A 20,701-nucleotide genomic window follows, 5' to 3' on the forward strand; every position below is an offset into this window, starting at 1 on the left:
CATTTTTCCCTTCCTGGAAGTTTGTAGCCTGGGAACCAGAGTTCCTGGGTCCGAAGTCTTCACTAACTTAACTTCAGCCTTAAGGTGAGTCATACACCCCAGGGTTCAGTTTCCCATCTCTTGGATGAGGGAGACTGGACTTGCTCCAGAACACTTGTTCCAGACTGAAGCTCACTGCCAATCAGTGGACAAGGGGCTCAGAGGTGGGTGTTGCTGAGGATGCTGAGGCCGCCTCTGGTGGGCAGGGGGCTGTAACTGTCTGGTGATGTTCATGGGTCCTGGGCTCAGGACTGGGAGTGGTAGACCACTTGGCACACAGCTGCTGTGACACTGAGGACCTTAGAGGCCTTGCCCACTGGAACTTTCCATCATTTGGGTTCTGTGGGATGAGATCAGGTAGTTATAAGTCAGAAGTTACCAATGGGAAGCTTGTAGATTCCTCAGCAGAACCCAAATTAAGCTAATGAATCATCTCTCCTAAAAAACTCTGGGAACAAGATATGCCAGGACTCTTAGACAAATTTTGTAGTATTTTAAATACTATTTAAAGTAGGTCATCTTTTGGATGACCTGCCATTTGCTCTCTGGCTTGGGATGATACCCACAGTTAGAGTGGAATCAAAGGGCTCCTGTTGGAGGCTGTTCCTTTCCCTGTGACTCATTAGCAGTGAGTACAGCTCTATCCCCTCCAAATCTGGAGCAGAAATTCAAGGAGGAAGGACACAACCTCCAAGTTTAACAGGAAGACTCAGGTAGGTCTGGCTCTCAGGTAGCCACTATTCTTTTCCCAGTGCTTCTTCCTTCCCTCCTGGGCCCTGTACAAGCTGCCCACCTCCTGGTTACTGGGTTGTGAATTCCTCATCCCTTCTCTTGCAAATATACATGCAGTCTCACTTGTTGCTTCCTCTCTACCCAGGCCCTATCCCTCACCTGCAGATGGCAATAAAGAAGGGAAAACCAAGGAGGGGTCTGCCCAGATCATTTTTTAAAAAAATATTTGCATTCCATCTCCTTCCAGACCCTGTCCGGAATCATCAAGATCTCCAACTAGATGACTCAGAGGCTTAGAAGGGGAGTGGAGATGCAAATAGGGTTGGAGGTAAGATTGTCAGGTATGGGGGGATGGTTTTCAGATGGCAAGAGAAGAGTTGGAGTAAGGAGCATGTGGTCCTCCAAACACTCACTCACTGGGGACCTGCCTGAATCTGCTATCTTGGGCCCCTCAGGGTATCACTAAGATAGAAGCTTCATTCTAAAAACTTCTTACTACACAACGATTTGAAACATAACAAATATAAGAAAGAATAGTGTGTCATGAACCCTATATTTCATCATTTGGCATCAATAACTACAAAACTAGCCTCTTAGTCCCACAGGTTGTCATAGACCGGAGACTATGCAACATCAAGGTGGTGGACAACTGAGTTCCTGGTGAAGACATTCTTGACTTGCATCAGATCTTTCTCTTCTTGCTATGTTCTCATTTGTGGTGGGGGAAGGGAAGGAGGAAGAGGGAGAATAAGAGAGAAAAAGAGGGAGAGGATAATCCCATCATGAGGGACCACCATCAAAACCCCATGTCAACTTGCGTACCTCCCAAAGGCCCTACTTCCTAATACCATCACATTGGGAATCAAGGGTGGACACAATTCAATCCATAGCAGCTATGCAGATCTGTTTTTAAATCAAGACAGACCGTCATTTCATTCTCTCTTTTACTCTTTATTCATTTTTCCTGAAGTGTTTTAGGGACAAGATGAACATTTCACAAAATATACTTAATGAGTATTTGGGGTAAAATGATAGGATGTGAAAAAAATGCTCGTTTGTTCCCAATAAAATTAACATCTAATATCCAGTCCATGTACAAATTTCCCTGATTCTCAAAAAGCAGTTTTCACAGTTTATTGAAAGAATGTAGTCATATGTTGCACTCGGTTGTTCTCCTTTAAGAGTAAATAACTGTTCCTCTCCCAATTTTAATGCCATTTATTTGTTCAGAAACTGGGCAGAAGCAGGGTGGTTTGTCTTACAGAATGTTCCACTCTTGGGTTTAGAGCAGGAGTCCACAGTACCAGCACAGTGGGTCAGGACCAGTACCAGTCCTTGGTCTATTAGGAACCAGACCTCCACAGCAGGAGATGAGCTGCAGGCCAGTGAGTGAGGCTTCATCTGTATTATAGCTGCCCCCATCACTCTCTCATCACCCCCAGAAGGGACAGTCCAGCTTGTTTTCTTGGAACTGTTTGTAGTTACATAACCTATGCTTAATAGAAACAAAAATAGCATAAATATTGATGATTATTTCCCTTTCTCAGTGCTCAGAATGGTAAGTTGGTGCCCTAGCAATCTATCACAGTGACAAATTAGATGTTGCCTATTAACATTTGGACACATTCGGCCAGCTTAAGATTAAATATTAAAAAACTAAGATCATGGGATCCAGCCCCATTCTTCATGGCAAATAGATGGAGAAAAGGTGGAAGCAGTGACAGATTTCTTCATCTTAGCCTCTAAAACCACTGTGGATGGTGCCTGCAGCCATGAAATCAGAGGATGTTTGTTTCTTGGCAGGAAAGCTATGAGAAACATAAACAGTGTGTTGAGAAGCAGAAACATCATTCTGCCCAACAAACTGGTAGATGTTTGGCCTTTTCATTTGGATTCCTAAACTTTCTGTCCAGTCCCCATTGGTCTTTGAAGTCCCTTAGCTTTCTGGTCCTTCACGATTCCCAAGATTATTTTTTGCATTTCTTTACCCAGTCCTGAAATCAGCCATCTCTTTAAGAATCCATGCATTGTCTGATGGGAAATATATTTAGAAGCTACATGTTAGACCTCAGAATAGTCACTGTTATTAAGTTGTCATTGCTTCTAGGCTTTATAGTGGTCAGAGTAGGAAGTACGTGTTTTCTTAAAAAAATAAAATAAAAAGGAATATAATTAGTTGGTACAAACTTGTGCTTTCAGTTCAAGATTTAAGACAGCAGGGTTTGAATTAAACTTCTTTATGTTATGTGTGAAACTGTTTTTCTAGCCACTGAAAGGCTTACTTCAGAACATTAGTATTAATTATTGTCTTGCTTTTACCTGTTAACATGCGTGTGATTCTGTCACAATAACAGAAGTTATGAGGAACAGTAAGTTGTTGAATATAGTTTCAGATTTATTTCCTGTTTTTCTTTTGATTTTCTTTGGTTTTGTTTTGGATGGGCAGTATTTTTGTTTTTCCTTAGAAGATAGTCCACTCTGAATGCAGTCATAATTCTGAATTTTAAAGCCACTTAAGTAATGTGTTGTTATGGGCAGCTAGTCACCAGCTTGATGCAATTAGATTTATCAGTCTCTTTGTTCTCAATTTGTTCAGTTCAGTTCACTCCTTTCAGTCATGTCAGTCTCTTTGCAGAGCCATGGACTGCAGCATGCCAGGCTTCCCTATCCATCACCAATCCTGGAGCTTACCCAAGCTCATGCCCATCGACTTGGTGATGCTATTCAACCATCTCATCCTGTCTTCCCCTTCTCTTCCTGCCTTCAATCTTTCCTAATATCAGGGTCATTTCCAATGAGTCAGTTCTTCCCATCAGGTGGGCAAATAATTGGAGCTTCAGCTTCAGCATCAGTCCTTCCAGTGAATATTCAGGACTGATTTTTTTTTAGGATGGACTGGTTTGGTCTCCTTGCAGTCCAAGGGATGCTCAAGAGTCTTCTCCAACACCATAGTTCAAAGGGCATATGTGTGTGTTATTTGTCAGTGACATCATATTCCCCCTGTTGGGATTTATCCACCAGAACTGAATTTAAACACCATGCAAAAATGAGCATTAAGTCACAGTGCCACATCTAAATACACCTGGCAACAGGAGAGGCTCCTGTTGTATTCAAGGGACAGGCATGGATAGATCTCATGCAGAAATAGGCCCTGGGTGTCCTGGATGAGTCATTAAACACGACTGTCTTTACTTTGGCTGCCACAGTTGTTTTGTCTTCTTTGATTGGGAAGACATTTCAAAATTATTTTTTTGTATGTTTGGTTTGGCAGACAAAATTTTTCATGACATAGACCCTGTGGGGAAATTATATCAGAAATATATCCATTTTTCTTTTTTTTGGGAGAATAATTTCCTTTTTTTAATTTTAATTTTTAATTTTTTTAATTAAATTTATTTATTTTACTTAGAAGCTAATTACTTTATAATATTGTATTGGTAGCATTTAAATTTTGTTGGTTTGTATGTCCCTGATGATCTTTCTTTATAAGTAGAAAGGAAACACACATGTTCAGTACGCATTCAGTCTCTTTTTAAATCAACCGACATGAATTAAATTCCTCTGTGTCCCCACTGCACTCCCAACTCTAGGCGAGAAATAAAAACCTGCAGAGACTGAAGGCTGATTCTAGCACATCGCTGTGGAGATTTCGTTCCCACTGTTTTTTGGGAAAAAAATTAATTGCTAACATTAAAATCAGTAGATTGTACATAAATATCCCAACTTCCGATTCTCTTGAAAACATGGCCAACTGGCCTGCTTTCCAGCATGGGTGAAGTGGAGGAAAGGCTGCTCCCAGTGGTAAGGCCTGTGCTGCCGAGGGTCCAACATGCCCACCTAATTCTAGTATCATATCTCCTGCCTCCTGGGGCCATGAGTTTGTGAGAACTAGACTGCTAGCTCTCTTAAGATAAAGACTACTTTTGTCTTCATCAACTTTGACTTTGAAGCCTTTAACCCAGACCCTAGCACAGTTCTTCCTTGTATGTTTGCTGGATGCTATAAAATATCTTGTGGATGCATATGACATTTCTTCCAATACTGAAACCATGCAATTGAAGTACTGCTCTGCCCTAAATCTTTGATGCAGCCTGGCATCATAGGTGCCCCTGATGTCTGCCATTAAACCCACTACCTAAAGCCAGTTATATGTCCCTGGGCTGTCCCTGAGGTCTTCACTTTGTCATTTGACAACTTATTCTCCTAGCAATCTCCTCTCCAACGAAGACAGCAATGCATATCTCATGAAGTGGCTAGGAAGATGACACGAAACCACGAATGTCGAGCATGGCCCTTAGTATCCATTTTTATGATGTTCTTAGCAGTTTTTTTTTCTCCAAGTAGGCAAGGTTCTCCATCTTCTTAGATGTCCATGCAGATCAGTTTGATTTTCCAACCAACCTTCAAGGAAGAGATTAAGTTCAATTCTCTGTATTCTGTGAAGCTTCAAGGGCCACTCGCCAAGGACACTGATGAAGGTAAAGATTTTATTGAGAACTTTGTGTTCTTTTCAGACCTATTATTGGCCTAAAGGGCTAAACTAGGGCATGCCAGAGCATATATAACTAGCGGCTCCCGGTCACCACTACATGCTAAGAACCAGGACTGCTCTGAATACTTGGAGCCAGGAAAGAAGTATGAAGTGGTTGTGCTCCTCGGGCTGGTGCCCTTCTCAGATTGCAGAGTCATGTAAGGATGGAGACTGTAAGCCACATCATCTTCCTTTCTGTGATTTTTATTTTCATCTGATTATTCTTCTACTCATCAGGTTTAGAACAGAATGGAATATTTCCCTGACAATCTTAAAGTTCAACCCTTAAATATTGATAAGTACCTTGCTATAGGAACTGTGGGACTCACGTTTCTTGGTGTAGATTTGCATAGTTCCACAACTCTGGGGTCCAATCATGTCATGACCTATTGAAATTGGAAGTCCTTGCAAGTGTTCAGTGCACAGTCAGTGCAGATGTAGGTGTGGTCCTGTGGAATAGCACTTTTCTCCCTTTTATTTAGCATGGTCTTTGTTCCCTCTCTACTTCAGTGTGTATATGTCTATGTCTGCATCTCTGCATCACTATCATGTATCTCTCCATTCCTTTGGAAGTCTCTGTGAGTGTATTTCTCTCTGTGGTGTTTTCTTTTAACTTTTCTTTTAATTTTCTACATTTCCTGAACTTGTTCCCTATCTTTTGGATTTTTCTTTAAACTCTCTCTTCTCTTTCAACTTTGAGAAAGATTGGGAAGGCTACTTATACACTGTTTTATATCTGACAAGCAGTGTGACCACAGCCAATTCACAAGTCTCTTAAATTTCAAATTCCTCCCTTGTAAAAGAGGACAGGAATCCCCCTTCTACCTCCTTCCCTGAGCTTCTATGAGAAGGATACAGTGGGACGGCAACAGCAATGCTAGTGGCTGTCATTGTTGAGACTTCCTATTTATCAGGCACCTTATATCCACCACTTCACTATCCCCAAGATGTCCTATATGGAGGGTTTGAATCATTACATTCCACCATTTTACCAAGGGAAGACTGAGACCCCACATAGTCATATGGCTTACCCAATATTACAGAACAGAATCTTTATTCAAACCTATGTCTTTGCCATGGAATATGCATAAAATTCTTATAATAAGGTGACTCATAAAAATGATGAGAAAATACACAGGGCCATTACAATGACAGTTATAGCTTAACACTGACAGCTAAATGTAGCATCTTCTTTGTTTTCTTTGTCAAATGTTTGGTGAAAAGAATACCTCTAAGGAAAGTGAAGACAATGAGAAATACCCTCAGTGAAAAAACATGCTGAACAATTTCCTCAAGGAACATGCTTACAGACTGTCTCAGATTTCTTCTCGTGGCTCAAATACAACTATTCACCCCCTGAGGAACATCATGGATGTGTGTTTTGGGAGGATGGCGCTCCACAGCGCCCCCTGGTGCTCTAACCTAACACTGGGGCTCATCTGGAGATGCCATGTGGGATGTTGGGGCTATGGTTCCTGCAGGAGGCAGAAACACTGGGCAAAACGGGCCCCACGCAGAGGAGAAAGTAATATCATCTTCAACTCTTGTCTTGGTGATTGGGCCCAGAAATTACCAGGTGGCAGGTAAACATCCATTTCTGTGTCAAAGATGTGTCATTAATTTGAGGGAGATTGTTTCTTCTGAGTAGAAGGCAATGACAACCAACTACCGTACTCTTGCCTGGGAAAACCCAAGGACAGAGAGGCCTGGTAGGCTGCAGTCCATGGGGTTGCTAAGAGGCGGACACGACTGAGCGACTTCACTTTCACTTTTCACTTTCCTGAATTGGAGAAGGAAATTGCAACCCACTCCAGTGTTCTTGCCTGGAGAATTCCAGGGACAGTGGAGCCTGGTGGACTGCTGTCTATGGGGTTGCACAGAATTGGACATGACTGAAGTGACTTAGCAGCAGCAGCAGCAGTTCCTTCTGAACTAAGGGAGTCAACTAGTTACAGATGAAGAGTGAACCATCTCTGATCAGTAGGTAGACCCAATTGCAAAGCAATTGTGAATAACCAGGCAGAGGAATTCAGTTTCCACAGATGCAAGAACCATAGCAGTAAAAAGTTACCTAACCCGTATTCTGTGTAAGGCCATCAGAATCAAACACAGTCGTTACTGTTTTTAGATTAGAAAAAGTGCTTATTTTGTCTTCAAGAAAGCCCATGCCAGCCTGAGAGATAGGCAAAGAGTAAATACATGTCAAAAAAAAAAAGGGTCACTTGTGTGGTGTTGATTGGATGTGGTCTGAGTTTAGAGGGAGTGGCTGGGGTTGATCAAGAAGGACCTCCTGGAGAAGGGGGTGCTAAGGCTGGGTTTGAAGAGACTACAGAGTTTCTCAAATGAAGGCACCAGGACTTCCCTGAGTGTCCAACGGTCCTGGAGGTCCAGTGGTTATGCCTCTGCACTTCCAATGCAGGAGGTACCACTTCAAAGCCTGGTGATAGAATCAATATCCTGCACACAGTGTAGCATAGGAAAAAAAAAAAATCAAATGCAAGCACCTCTGTGATCAAAGGCTTTGAGCTTCACGGTGGTTGGAAAGTGATCTCAAGAGATATATGACACCCAAAGGGAGACATCAGTGTGGGAATAGAGGGTAGCCACTTCTGCACTAACCCACTCCCTGCTTTTCCCTGTAGATGCTCTACATGGGTAAAGTCACCATTGGAGCACACCCTCAGGAATTCCAGGTTATCTTTGACACAGGCTCATCTGACTTGTGGGTGCCCTCCATCTTTTGCCCCAGTCCAGCCTGTTGTGAGTACAGATACACCCTACCTGGACCATCCTTCACTTGCCCTGCCACCCTGTTTCTACCCTTGACACCTGATGACACTCATCTCTTGTGTCTGCAGCTACACAAGTTAGGTTCAGACATTACAAGTCTTCCACCTTCCGGCCTACCCAAAACACCTTCAGGATCGCCTATGGATCTGGGAGCATGAAGGGATTTCTTGCTTATAACACTGTTTGGGTAATGTGTAAAGAGAAGCTGAGTCAGGACTGGCTATGGAGTGACCCTTGCTTGCAAAACAGGTACAGGACCATCTGGCAGGACCCTTCCTAGCCTAACTCCCATAGATATTGACCATCTTACCCACAGGATCCTGTGCCTGAGGAGGCAGTGCCCATGGTGACACACAGGCAAATGGATTAGCTAACCCAGAGATTGACTTGCAGCTCCTCTGCCCATGAGAAGTTCAAGGTTCATTTTGCTGGGAGTGAGAAAAGGGTTAAAAAGCACCCACGTTTATATTCACAGACTGTTCCAGGCACTTTCAGATAATAATTGGTTTAATCCTGCAACAACACCACACAGCAGGTGGTCTGATTAGCTCATGAGACATATGAGGAAACTGAGGTGCAGACAGCAAGGGCCTTGCTGAGGGCACACATGTGGTAAACGGTGGAGTTAGGCTGCCTTTTCAGGACTGAAGTTGCTGTAGGGTGTTTGGGGACAGGATAAAACTGATCTGGCGACCCTGGGGGCAGTCAAGGGCTTCAGGTATCCATAGTTGGAAACTGGACGGCAGAGATGTCAAGGGGCCTGATAAATGAATTCTCACTCTAGGGTGCCTTTGAGAGTCTAATAAAACGTATGTCCTGCCTCCCCAAAGTACTTGAGTAGTTCCCCGCTCTCTTTCTCTCTCATACACACCCACACAAATACACACATATCCCCAAAAGTGAATTTCCGAGGCAGTAGTTTCATAGATCCCTGCAAGCAAGACTGTGTTTTTGGCTTCCGTCTTCCTAGACAGATGCAGAATCCACAGTACCTTAGAGAATTCAGTCCATTCCTGTCATTAGGTCACAGAGATGCCAGAGAAGGCCATCTTGCTCTCGTTCATTTTGTCCACAAGGGGGCACCAATGGGTCCTGGCCTGACTTGGTTGCCCCACCTGGACAGAAGCCACAAGGCCAATTTGACTCACTCAGGTGGTGTTTTTCAGAGGGGCAGATGTTTTAAAATTCACAGCCTCTCACAAATGGAACCCAAATTCCCCTCCCAGCTTGGTCTAACCGTCTGTGGGCCAACAAAGACAGAGCACAGCCTCAATTCTTCTCTGAGGATCTAATGTCAGTGCACCCCAGCCCAGTCCTAGCCCCACTGCACGTATCTGTAAGTGGGAACACTCTTCTCTCCCACAGTTTGGGGACCTTGTAAGTACTGGCCAGCTGTTCGGTCTAAGCTTTGTGGAATATGGGTGTGAGGGTGCACCTTTTGATGGCATCTTGGGCTTGAACTACCCCAACATATCTGTCTTTGGAGCTATCCCCATCTTTTCTAACCTGAAGAATCAAGGTGCCATTTCTGAGCCTGTTTTGCCTTCTACTTGAGCAAGTAAGTCTGAGATGGAAAATCACTTTCTCCAAATTAGCTTTAAGATGCTTTTAGTTGCACAAAATTTATAGAACACTTGATAAAGAAGAATTCTGAGAGATAATCTAACCCAGGATAAATCTAGCCCCAGGGCTGTACCTGGCTTCACCACTGGCTTTTATAAATAACGTTTTATTGGACCACAACCCCGCTCCTGGGCTCAAGACCAGTACCTCAGTCTAGGGGGTTGAGTGAGGAGGAAGACTAATGGAAGGCAATGGGAAACAAGTTGGAGGAAAAATCAATACAATTTGCTTATGAATTTGATAAGTAAGAAAGGAGAAGGATGGTGGACATCTTTCCTTCCTCATTAGCATTCCACTGGGAGCCCGGGACCAGCTACCCAATTTGCAGGAGCCAGTGAAAATTAAAGTGTGGGACACAAAACAAACATGTGGGACCCCCTTGTTCAAGAACTATTAGGCATTTCAAGACAGGGAGAGCAGAGATGGGGTCCCTTCTGAGTGTGGGGCCCTTTGAACAGTAGAGGTCACAGGCCAGCAGAGCCAACTCTGGGTGCCCTGAACCCACACCCTTAGAACTCCCAGGCTTTGAGTTTCCTGAAAAATGACAAGCTGTACAAGGAGAAAGCCATTATGCTTCAGCACCATGTCCTCTGATTTTGTCTGAGCACTAAGGTCGCTGGAGGTAGGGCATCTTCAAAAGATATAGTGGGTGGAGCCCAGACAGATGCCTCAGCTTCTAACCTCCTCTGTGCCACTCATTAGCCAGTAATCGACCTCGGTCTGGATCTCAATCTCTCCTAGCCTCGATTTCTGCATCTGTACATGGGGATCTTATTAGGGCCTTGATGGGTGGACCAGCACAGCTCTCAGACAGTGCTGCTGTTACTGTCCTCCAAGGATCAGCCCCTCTCTTCTCTCTACACATGCAGGGCGAAAGGCAGTGTGGTGATGTTTGGTGGGGTGGATAAATCCTACTGCCAGGGAGCGCTCAATTGGGTACCATTGATCCAAATGGGAGACTGGAGTTACACGTGGACTGGTAAGCCTCTCCCTCTGAGGGTCAGCTCAAGTGATGCTCCCGCTACTGTACATGGACACAGGCAGACACATGCAAATGCATTCTCAGACACACAGTCACACAGACATATACACCACCCACAACAACACAGACAGGCACACAGACACATAGAAACACACAAGCAGGCACACAAAAACACACAGAGACACATATAAACATGCATAGCTAGTCAGAGACACACAAGCACTCACAGAGACACATACAAACACACATACAAACAAACACACAAGCGCATAGATACACAAACAACCCATGGGTTCATAATCCCCAGGCCTTCTGACCAGGGCTCTGACCAGGGTCCTAAAAGGGTCCAGAGAGGTCTGTGCAGCTGGGAGAGGGCTGCACCCACTGCGTTGTGAGGTGTGGAGCATGGTTAGAGGATTCTACAGTGTGGTGAACAGAGGATTAGGGAGAATTTATCCAGCCTGAACAGAGATATAAGATGACCAACTGTCCGGGGCTACCGGGGACATAGGAAGATCTCAGTACAGATAAATGTCAGTTTAAAAACAGGGAAAGTACTGGAAATGGGGAGAACTGGTCTCCTAAGGGAGCAACTACTGAACAGTGTAGAGAGATTTGCTGAAGTCGTAAGATGTGAAAGCAACTAACAAAAAGACACCCCATGTTCATGGGCACACAGTGGGGCAGGGGCTATAACAGAGAATCAGGAAAGTGGAATCCAGGAGTGACCTGAGGACAAGAGGCATAATTGATAGGATTCTGTGTGATACCCTCAGACAAAAGCTGACCTGTCCTTTGGAGTTTCTGTGGGCTAGTCATGTAATTCCTGGCCAGGGTCTCAGCATCTGAGCTGGTTGTAGGAGCAGTGCTGGCAGACACCCTCTCCTAGAGGAGCCCCTCTCTCCCACCACTGTGAGAATCTGCTGCCCTCACAAATCTCCATCTTCACTCTGCAATTGACCCGTTATTTGTTCCCCACCAGATACAGCTGTCTGGATGTTTCTCATTCATTATTTTCACAGTCTTCATTCACTCACTAAACAGACAAGCCTTGGGCATCCACTGTGTGCCAGGCACTTTAAGGAGGCAATGAGAATAAAACTTGCCCTCACATCTAAGAAGGCAGATGCACAGGAAATGAGACACACACATAGTGAATTGTGACTTTGGTACATGCTAGACATGAGGAAGTGTCTACAAAGAGACTGTCAAGAAAGGAGATTGATAAACACTGGGAGAAAGACTTCCCTGAAACCATGACAATTAAGCTGGAATCTGGAAGATGAGAAGAAATTTGCTAGTCAAAGGGGAGGGGGCTCCTCTAGGAAGGAAGACCAGCTTGTGTCAAGGTGCAAAACAGCCTGGTGTACTCAAGTACTGCATTCAAGAATGTCAAGGAAGGTGCCGTGTCGAGAGCAAAGGTAATGAGGGCAAGAGACAAAGAGCTGTTTAGGAGACAGTCGGGAAGAAGGCAGCTCTGGGGAGACTCAGAGTGATCTTGATGCCTGCTTTGTCACACTGTCTCTCAGCATCTCCATGAAAAGAAAGGTTATTATTTGTTCTGGCAGCTGCGAGGCCTTTGTGGATACTGGGACATCACTGATCTTTGGCCCAAGAAGACTGGTCAATAACATCCAGAAGCTCATCGGCGCCACGCCAAGGGGTTCCAAGGTGACGTGTCATGCCCCAGGGTCACTCCCAGTCTCCACACACAAGAAGGATCTCCAGGGCCAACCTCTCTCCCTCTGTCTCTAACAGCACTATGTTTCATGTTTTGTGGTCAATACCCTGCCCTCTATTATCTTCACCATCAATGGTATCAACTACCCAGTCCCAGCTCAAGCCTACATCCTCAAGGTGAGGGGAGAACCCTGAGGGGTGGTTCTCAAATAGGAACTTGCAGGAACCCTTGGGCTGCTGCTGGGAGGAGGGCGCCCTCTGCAGGCCAACTTACACTATTGCAGATGCTGCTGAGCCCTGGGGCTGGCCAGAACCTCCCACAAGACGAACCACTTAAGAGTAAAGGGCCGGAATATTACTCAGCCATTAAAAAGAATACATTTGAATCAGTTCTAATGAGGTGGATGAAACTGGAGCCTATTATACAGAGTGAAGTAAGCCAGAAAGAAAAACACCAATACAGTACACTAACGTATATATATGGAATTTAGAAAGATGGTAACGATAACCTTGTATGCGAGACAGCAAAAGAGACACAGATGTATAGAAGTCTTTTGGACTCTGAGGGAGAGGGAGAGGGTGGGATGATTTGGGAGAATGGCATTGAAACATGTATAATATCATATAAGAAAAGAATCGCCAGTCCAGGTTCGATGCAGGATTCAGGATGCTTGGGGCTGGTGCACTGGGATGACACAGATGGATGATATGGGGAGGGAGGTGGGTAGGGGGTTCAGGATGGGGAACATGTGTATACCCGTGACGGATTCATGTTGATATATGGCAAAACCAATACAATATTATAAAGTAAAAAAAAAAAGAAATATCTAAATTTTAAAAATAAAATTTCTACAATAATAAAACAATGATGAATACAAAAAAATTATTTAAGAAAAAAAAAAAAAAAGAAAAGAGTAAAGGGCCATCTGGGACACTGATCATCTTGAAATAAATGTGGCGACATCACGCCATGCTGGTATGGTGGGAGTCACAAGGAGAGGGGAACACTCAGGTCCTCAGTGTCAAAGAGCTTCAGTTCAATCTGAACCCTCAGATGGATGAACACAGAAGGTCAGCTCTAGCAGTCCTTGAAATAAGTCATGTGACAGGGAGAATGGCTGGGGACACTCCCAGTGTCCCACCATAGGATTAACAGTCTCCCTTCCCTTCTCGCAGTTTTCCTCATTTGGATGATAAATTACATGGTCACCCTAGTTCTCAGATGCATCATCCACTAGCTCTGGCCGGGTGCCCCCTTTGTGAGTCAGGCTACCCGACCCCTCTGTGGGGAGGCTGGATGCTAATGTGAATAAAGGGTGCACAGTGACTGCTCAGCCCCGGCACAGGGTGGAGGCTTCATGTCAGCTCCCTGTGGGAGTTCAGAGCTGGCTGATGGGCTCAAAGAAGCTTTGAGGAAGGGAGGGAATTTCAGGAATTCTAAAACTGTAAACTTATGGAGCCATGTGGAGGGTTGCTTGGTTCTAGGCAAAACTGCACTGGATTCCATGCAAATGGCATCCCAAGGTGCTCTGCACTGGGGCACTGGGGACTTACTCGGGGTATGAGGGCTATGGACTGAATGGTGGGAATGAGGAACCAGAGTACGTTATCCACCCAAGCCTGGAGTGGCCAAAGAGGGAGAGTGCGGGCTGAAGGAGGCTTCCCAGCGTTCCTAAGTTAAGTCTTCAAGAACATGTTGTGGGTACTGCTCTATTTAAGATGGATAACCAACAACGAGTTACTGTGTAGCACAGGGAACTCCACTCAGTTATATGACAGCCTGGATGGGAGGGGTATTTTTGGGACCAGGATACATGGATACATATGGTTGAGTCCATTTATTGTCCACCTGAAACTCAGAATATTCTTAATAATCTATACTCCAATACAAAAAAATTTTTTTAATAAAGTATGTATTTTGGGGATGCAGGAGGAGAACCAGCATTCTCTGCAGAAAAAACAAGCAGCAGGAGTCAGAAGGAAAGAAACAGGGAGAGAGGAGAACTATGGACACTCTTTTTTCTTTTCTAAAAATTTTATTGAAGTGTGGCTAATCTTCAGTGTTGCATTAAGTTCTGCTGCACAGCAATGTGATTCAGTTATACACATACAGAAATATATATTCTTTTTCTTATTCTTTTTCATGTGGTTTATGACTGGATAGTTAATATATTTGATGTATTTCCTTATGCTCTACAGTAGGACTTTGTTGTTTATCATTCCTCTGTATCCCCAACTCCCAGTCCTCCCCTCCCCCACACCCTTCCTCATGGCAACCTCATGTCTTGGCCCTTTTTGGTTGTGGATGAACTCTCATATCCCCTGCTAAGGAGAAAATCCATTGATACTTACCAAAAGAGGGACATAAAACAAAGAATTGTGCTGGGTCTGGATATTTGTGGGAGTTGCAGGTAAGGGCTCAGGCTGACTGGTGTGTGTCTCTGGCTCCCCCAGGATTCTAGAGGCCACTGCTATACCACCTTTAAAGAAAACACAGTGAGGACATCTAGAGAGACCTGGATGCTGGGTGACATCTTCCTGAGGCTGTATTTCTCAGTCTTGGATCGAGGAAATGACAGGATTGGCCTGGCACAGGCAGTATAAATGCTTGGAGTGGTTCAGGAATCAGTAAGGCCACTCCGAGCAAACACTAAATCACACTTAGGGTACTCTTGCCCAGGATGCTGGTGAACTGTATTTGGTGGTGTGCACACCCTATTCTCAATAAAGAATAAAGGGTTTTACTCGTAATGGTGCTGAAACAAACGGGTGCCTCTGTTTGTGTCTGGGAGGTGTACAATGATCAGGAAGGATCTAGAACCAAGTCTGAATCACAGTTGAGAGGAGCCCACCTCCACCTGGCTTCAAGGAAAGGGGAGACTCATGGAAATGATTTTGGGAATACAGGACACAAGACTCAGAGCAAATACAAAGATCTCAGTGACTGGACCCAAGAAATCAGAAGTCATCAGTTCTCTATTTCACACACTCACTGTTTCATTCCCTCTTCTTTGATAGTCTTAGCCTGACAACTTTCTTCATTAAGGCTTCTACATCTAGTGAGGGAGTCCAGACTACCTGCCCTAGGGTTATATATCCTGAAGCCATCTCCAATAAGGAAAGAAAAGATTGAAGACATCCGAGTTCGAGGGTGTTCTCTGAATGACCCACCTCAGATCACATGTACAGTCCTAGATCAGCCGTCCTGGCAGGGTCATGGGGTCCTATGATTGGCTTTACATGGTCGTGTGGCCCTGACCCAGCAGCACACATGATTGTCAATTTCCTCCAGAACTACAAGACTGAAGCTGGGGAGAGGCAGCCCCAAAGAAAGCGACTTGGAGATAGTCTAGGCCATGGAAGGGTTTGTGATGACCCACCAACTGCACCACCTCCTCATTCAGAGGAATTATAAGGGGTAATGAAACAGACTCTCTCCATCCCATCTCAGATGATCTTATCCCTGGGCTTGTCCTCCAGGGGAGTTTGGGTGAGGTACTTCATACAGAGCTGGTTCCCTCTTGTTCCCACACCCCAGTCACCAGCTCTCTGCCACATATGCCTGCTTTTCCCTTTCCAGTCCTACTTGGTAAATGGTGGCCCCAGTGAATCCCTAAGCCATCTCCCTCCTCCAGGGCCCAGAATGCCCCTTGCTTGGCCTCCAATGCTGCTGGGGAGAATGCAACGCATGTATTGAGAGATCCAGGGTACACAGAGCCTTCAGCCTTTCTGAGCTTCTCCATGGGTGGGGCTATGAACTGTTTGCTTGGAGCTGCCATGGTTAGGCACTTTTGCAGTGGAAGCATCCATTCTTTCCACCTGGAGGCCTTCAGTAGATGCCTCAGCTGAGACAGCAGGGGTCAGAGGTTGATTTCCTTTCAGATTGACTGGTTTGATCTCCTTGTTGTATAAGGGACTCTCAAGAATCTTCTTAAGCACCACAGTTCAAAAGCTCAATTCTTTGGCATTCACCGTTTCTTATAGTCCAGATTGCACACCTGTACCTGATTACTGGAAAAACCATAGCTTTGACACTACAGACCTCTGTAGCAAAGTGAGTCTCTGCTTTTTAATACACTGTGCAAGTTTTTCATAGCCTTTCTTCCTTCCAAGGAGCAAGTGTGTTTTAATTTTGTGGCTGCAGTCAAGGTGCATAGTGATTTGGAGTCCAAGAAAATAAAATCTGCTACTGTTTCCACTTTTCCCTCATCTATATGCCATGATGTGGTGGGACCAGATGCCCTGAATGTTGAGTATCCTTTTGTGAATAGTTTTTTGAATGTTGAGTTTAAGCTAGTTTTTTCATCTCCTCTCCTCATCGAGAGGCTCTTTAGCTCTTTTTTTGCTTTCTGCTATCAGGGTAGTGTCATCTTCATATCTGTGGATGTTGATACTTCTCCCAGCAATCTTGATTCCAGCTTGGGATTTATCCAGACCAGTACATTGAAAGATGTATCCTATATATAAGTTAAATAACCAGAGTGACAATGTATACCTTGTCATTCTCCTTTCCTGATTTTAAATCTTTCAGTTATTCTGTGTCTAATTCTAACTGCTGCTTTTTGACCTATATACAGACTTGTTAGGAGAAAGGTAAGGTGATCTACAACTCCCATTTCCTTAAGAATTTTCCACAGTTTGTTGTGGTCCACACAGTGAAAGTCTTCAGCATAGTCAGTGAAGCAGATGGAAATGTTTTTCTGGGATTCCCTTGCTTTCTCTATGATCCAATGGATGTTGGCAATTTGATCTCTGCTTCCTCAAACCAGTTTGTATATCTGGAAGTTCTCAGTTCATGAACTGTTGAAGCTTAGCTTGAAGGATTTTGAGCATTACCTTGCTAGCAAGTGAGATGAGCACAATGGCAGGATAGGTTGAACATTCTTTGGAATTGCCTTTCATTTGGTTTGGAATGAAAACTGACCTTTTCCAGCACTGTGGCCACTGCTGAGCTTTTCAAATTTGCTGACACATTGAATGCAGCACTTTGACAACCTCATTCCTTAGGATTTTTAAACAGCTCAGCTGGAATTCCATCACCTTCCCTAGCTTTTCTTGTAGTGATGCTTCCTAAAGCCCACTTGGCTTCATACTCTAGCATATCCGGCTTTATGTGAGTGACCCCAGCATCATCCCTATCCCGGTCATTATGAACATTTTTGTATAGTTCTTCTGTGCATTCTTGCCACCTCTTCTTAATCTCATCTGCTTCTGTTAGGTTTTTGACTTTTCTGTCCTTTATTGTGCCAATCTTTGCATGAAGTGTTCCTCTGGTATCTCCACTTTTCTTGAAGAGATCTATACTTTTTACAATTCTGTTCTTTTCCTCTAATTCTTGCACTATTCACTTATGAAGACTTTCTTATCTCTCCTTGCTATTCTCTGGAAGTCTGCATTCCATTGGGTATATCTTTCCCTTTCTCCTTTGCCTTTCACTTCTATTTTCTCAGCTATTTTTAAGGCCTCCTCAGGCAACCACTTTGCCTTCTCACATTTGTTTTTCTTGAGGATGGTTTTGATGACCACCTCCCATACAATGTTGCAACCCTCCATCCATAGTTCTTCAGGCTACCAGACCGAATCCCTTGAATTTATTTTTCATCTCCACTATATAATCATAAGGGATTTGACTTAGGTCATAGCTGAATGTTCTAGTGGTTTTCCTTACTTTCTTCAATTTAAACATGAATATTGTTTGCTTCTGCCTAAGCATTGCTTCCAGATCATCACCCACCACTCCCAGTGGGTGTGGAACAAAAACACACAATTTGAGGACTGTTACCCTGGGTTTGTGGTTGGCTTTTCACATGCTTAGCTGTGTGAGCTTGATCAAGTCTCTTAACCTCAGTTTCCTCATCTGGAAAATGGGCCCCATGATGATAATTCCACCTTCTAGACTGCATATGTGCCTGCAAAGAGCAAGTAGACCTGAGAGGGCTTTCTGGGTTCCTGAGTCTGGAACAAATATGAATTATTCTACCACCTGGGGAGAAGGAAATCTGTTTAGAGGTTATGGCTGCCATTCCCAAGGCTAAATATTGATTCAAGCCAAATGACATCTATTTCTGAACTGTGACACAGAACTCTGACTGAGCTGATGCTTCTGTTTTCCGGGCTCCCACAAGAGCTAATGATTACTCACTTTCTCAGCCTTACCAGTCAGTCTTTCCTTTTCAACTACTTCTCCCCTGAAATCACACTGCAAGGAAAGTTGTAAAGGCTCTTGGCCTCTTGTCAGTTTCCCACATCTCCAGAGTAGCAACACGTAGCTGTTATGGCTACTTGTCATAGCAACAACTATGGCAACCTGTAGAGCCCAATCTCAGCCTGTTAAATGTATCTTTCCCCATTTGGCCCCTCATGTTTAAATTACCTATATTTGCCTTAGTAACCTTCCTATGCTTGCTGTTTAATGTCTAAATGTTTGTGGACCTCATCTAGTTTTCTTTCCCAAGCGTAATTCCAACCATGCAGTTAAGTAACCAAACATTTAGTCATCGAACAACCCATAGGAATTGACAAAAGCCAACCACCCATCATGCATTTCTTGCTTGTCCCAAAACACCACTGAAGTGATCTGCTGAAACAATGTGATACATTGGCATGTACACTTCAGAAGGGACACTTTTTCTCTGGATTTGTTTTCCATCTAGTGCAGAATGGCTACCATAAGCCTAGCCCTCCAGCAGCTGGTCACCTAATTTTTTCAGACTCAGCCCACTCCAGATCCCTTCCACATCCCTCAGTAAAATCTAGAGAACAGACTCAGTCAAAGTTCTCACTCCTGCAGAAAACAGTTTTTTGTTTTTTAGAAAACAATATTTTGGTAATACATTCAAAATCTTGTGCTCCTTGCCTTGGATTCAAGGACCTGCACCAGAGGATGGGAAGCCTCCCCTTCCACCTAAATCTTTCACCACTCCCACCAGGGCCACAGGCTTGACTGGACCCCAAAGACTTCTGCCTGCTCCCAGATGTCCTCTGTACATCAGTTCAGTTCAGTTCATTCTCTCAGTCATGTCCAACTCTTTGCTATATCATGGGGTGCAGCTTGCCAGGTTTCCCTGTCCATCACCAACTCCTGGAGCTTGCTCAAATTCATGTTCATGAAGTCAGTGATGCTACCCAACAATTTCATCTTCTGTCTTCCCTTTTACTTTCTGCCTTTAATCTTTCCCTGCATAAGGGTCTTTTCTAATGAGTCAGTTCTTCCCATCAATTGGCCAAAGTATTGGAGGTTCAGCTTCAGCATCAGTCTTTCCAATGAATATTCAGGACTTATTTCCTTTAGCATGGACTGGTTGGATCTCCTTGCAGTCCAAGGGACTCTCAAGAGTCTTGTCCAACACCACAGTTTAAAAGCATCAATTCTTTGGTATTCAGCTTTATTTATGGTCCAACTCTCACATCCCTCACAACTTGTGGCAAAACCATAGCTTTGACTATACAGACTTTTGCTGTAAAGTAATGTCTCTGCTTTTTAGTATGCTGTCTAGGTTTTTCATAGCTTTATCTTCCAAGGATGAGGGTCTCTTTTTTCACAGCTGTATTCACTATCTCCAGTGATTTTGGAGCCCCGGATAATAAAGCCTGTCACTGTTTTATTGTTTCTCCATGTATTTGCCATGAAGTAATGGAATGGTCTTGTTTATTTATTTATTTTTTTAAATTTTCTTGGGCTCCAAAATCACTGCAGATGGTGATTGCAGCCATGAAATTAAAAGATGCTTACTCCTTGGAAGGAAAGTTATGACCAACCGAGATAGCATATTCAAAAGCAGAGACATTACTTTGCCAACAAAGTTTCATCTAGTCAAGGCTATGGTTTTTCCTGTGGTCATGTATGGATGTGAGAGTTGGACTGTGAAGAAGGCTGAGCACCGAAGAATTGATGCTTTTGAACTGTGATGTTGGAGAAGACTCTTGAGAGTCCCTTGGACTGCAAGGAGATCCAACCAGTCCATTCTGAAGGAGATCAGCCCTGGGATTTCTTTGGAAGGAATGATGCTAAAGCTGAAACTCCAGTACTTTGGCCACCTCATGCTAAGAGTTGACTCATTGGAAAAGACTCTGATGCTGGGAGGAATTGGGGGCAGGAGGAGAAGGGGACAACAGAGGATGAGATGGCTGGATGGCATCACTGACTCGATGGACGTTGAGTCTGGGTGAACTTCGGGAGTTGGTGATGGACAGGGAGGCTTGGCGTGCTGCGATTCATGGGGTTGCAAAGAGTCGGACACGACTGAGCAACTGAACTGAACTGAACTGAATGGAAAGGGATGCCATGATCTTCATTTTTTTGATCTGTACATACCATATCAAGA

At 44.2% G+C, this 20,701-nt stretch overlaps 1 protein-coding gene across 1 annotated transcript; it reads left to right on the plus strand.

Moving 5' to 3' along the window:
* The first annotated feature begins 4,514 nt into the window (after positions 1-4,514).
* On the plus strand, positions 4,515-14,981 carry LOC113885989 (pregnancy-associated glycoprotein 1-like). The gene is given in 13 exon segments (XM_027531943.1): positions 4,515-4,543; positions 5,305-5,460; positions 6,527-6,567; positions 6,570-6,676; positions 7,945-8,062; positions 8,161-8,279; positions 9,458-9,626; positions 9,629-9,650; positions 10,585-10,694; positions 11,720-11,783; positions 12,227-12,368; positions 12,456-12,554; positions 14,832-14,981. Coding segments are annotated over 13 exon segments (1,326 nt in total).
* Positions 14,982-20,701: the final 5,720 nt, after the last annotated feature.

This window comes from Bos indicus x Bos taurus, chromosome 29 (assembly GCF_003369695.1).
Source record: "Bos indicus x Bos taurus breed Angus x Brahman F1 hybrid chromosome 29, Bos_hybrid_MaternalHap_v2.0, whole genome shotgun sequence".
NCBI lineage: Eukaryota > Metazoa > Chordata > Mammalia > Artiodactyla > Bovidae > Bos > Bos indicus x Bos taurus.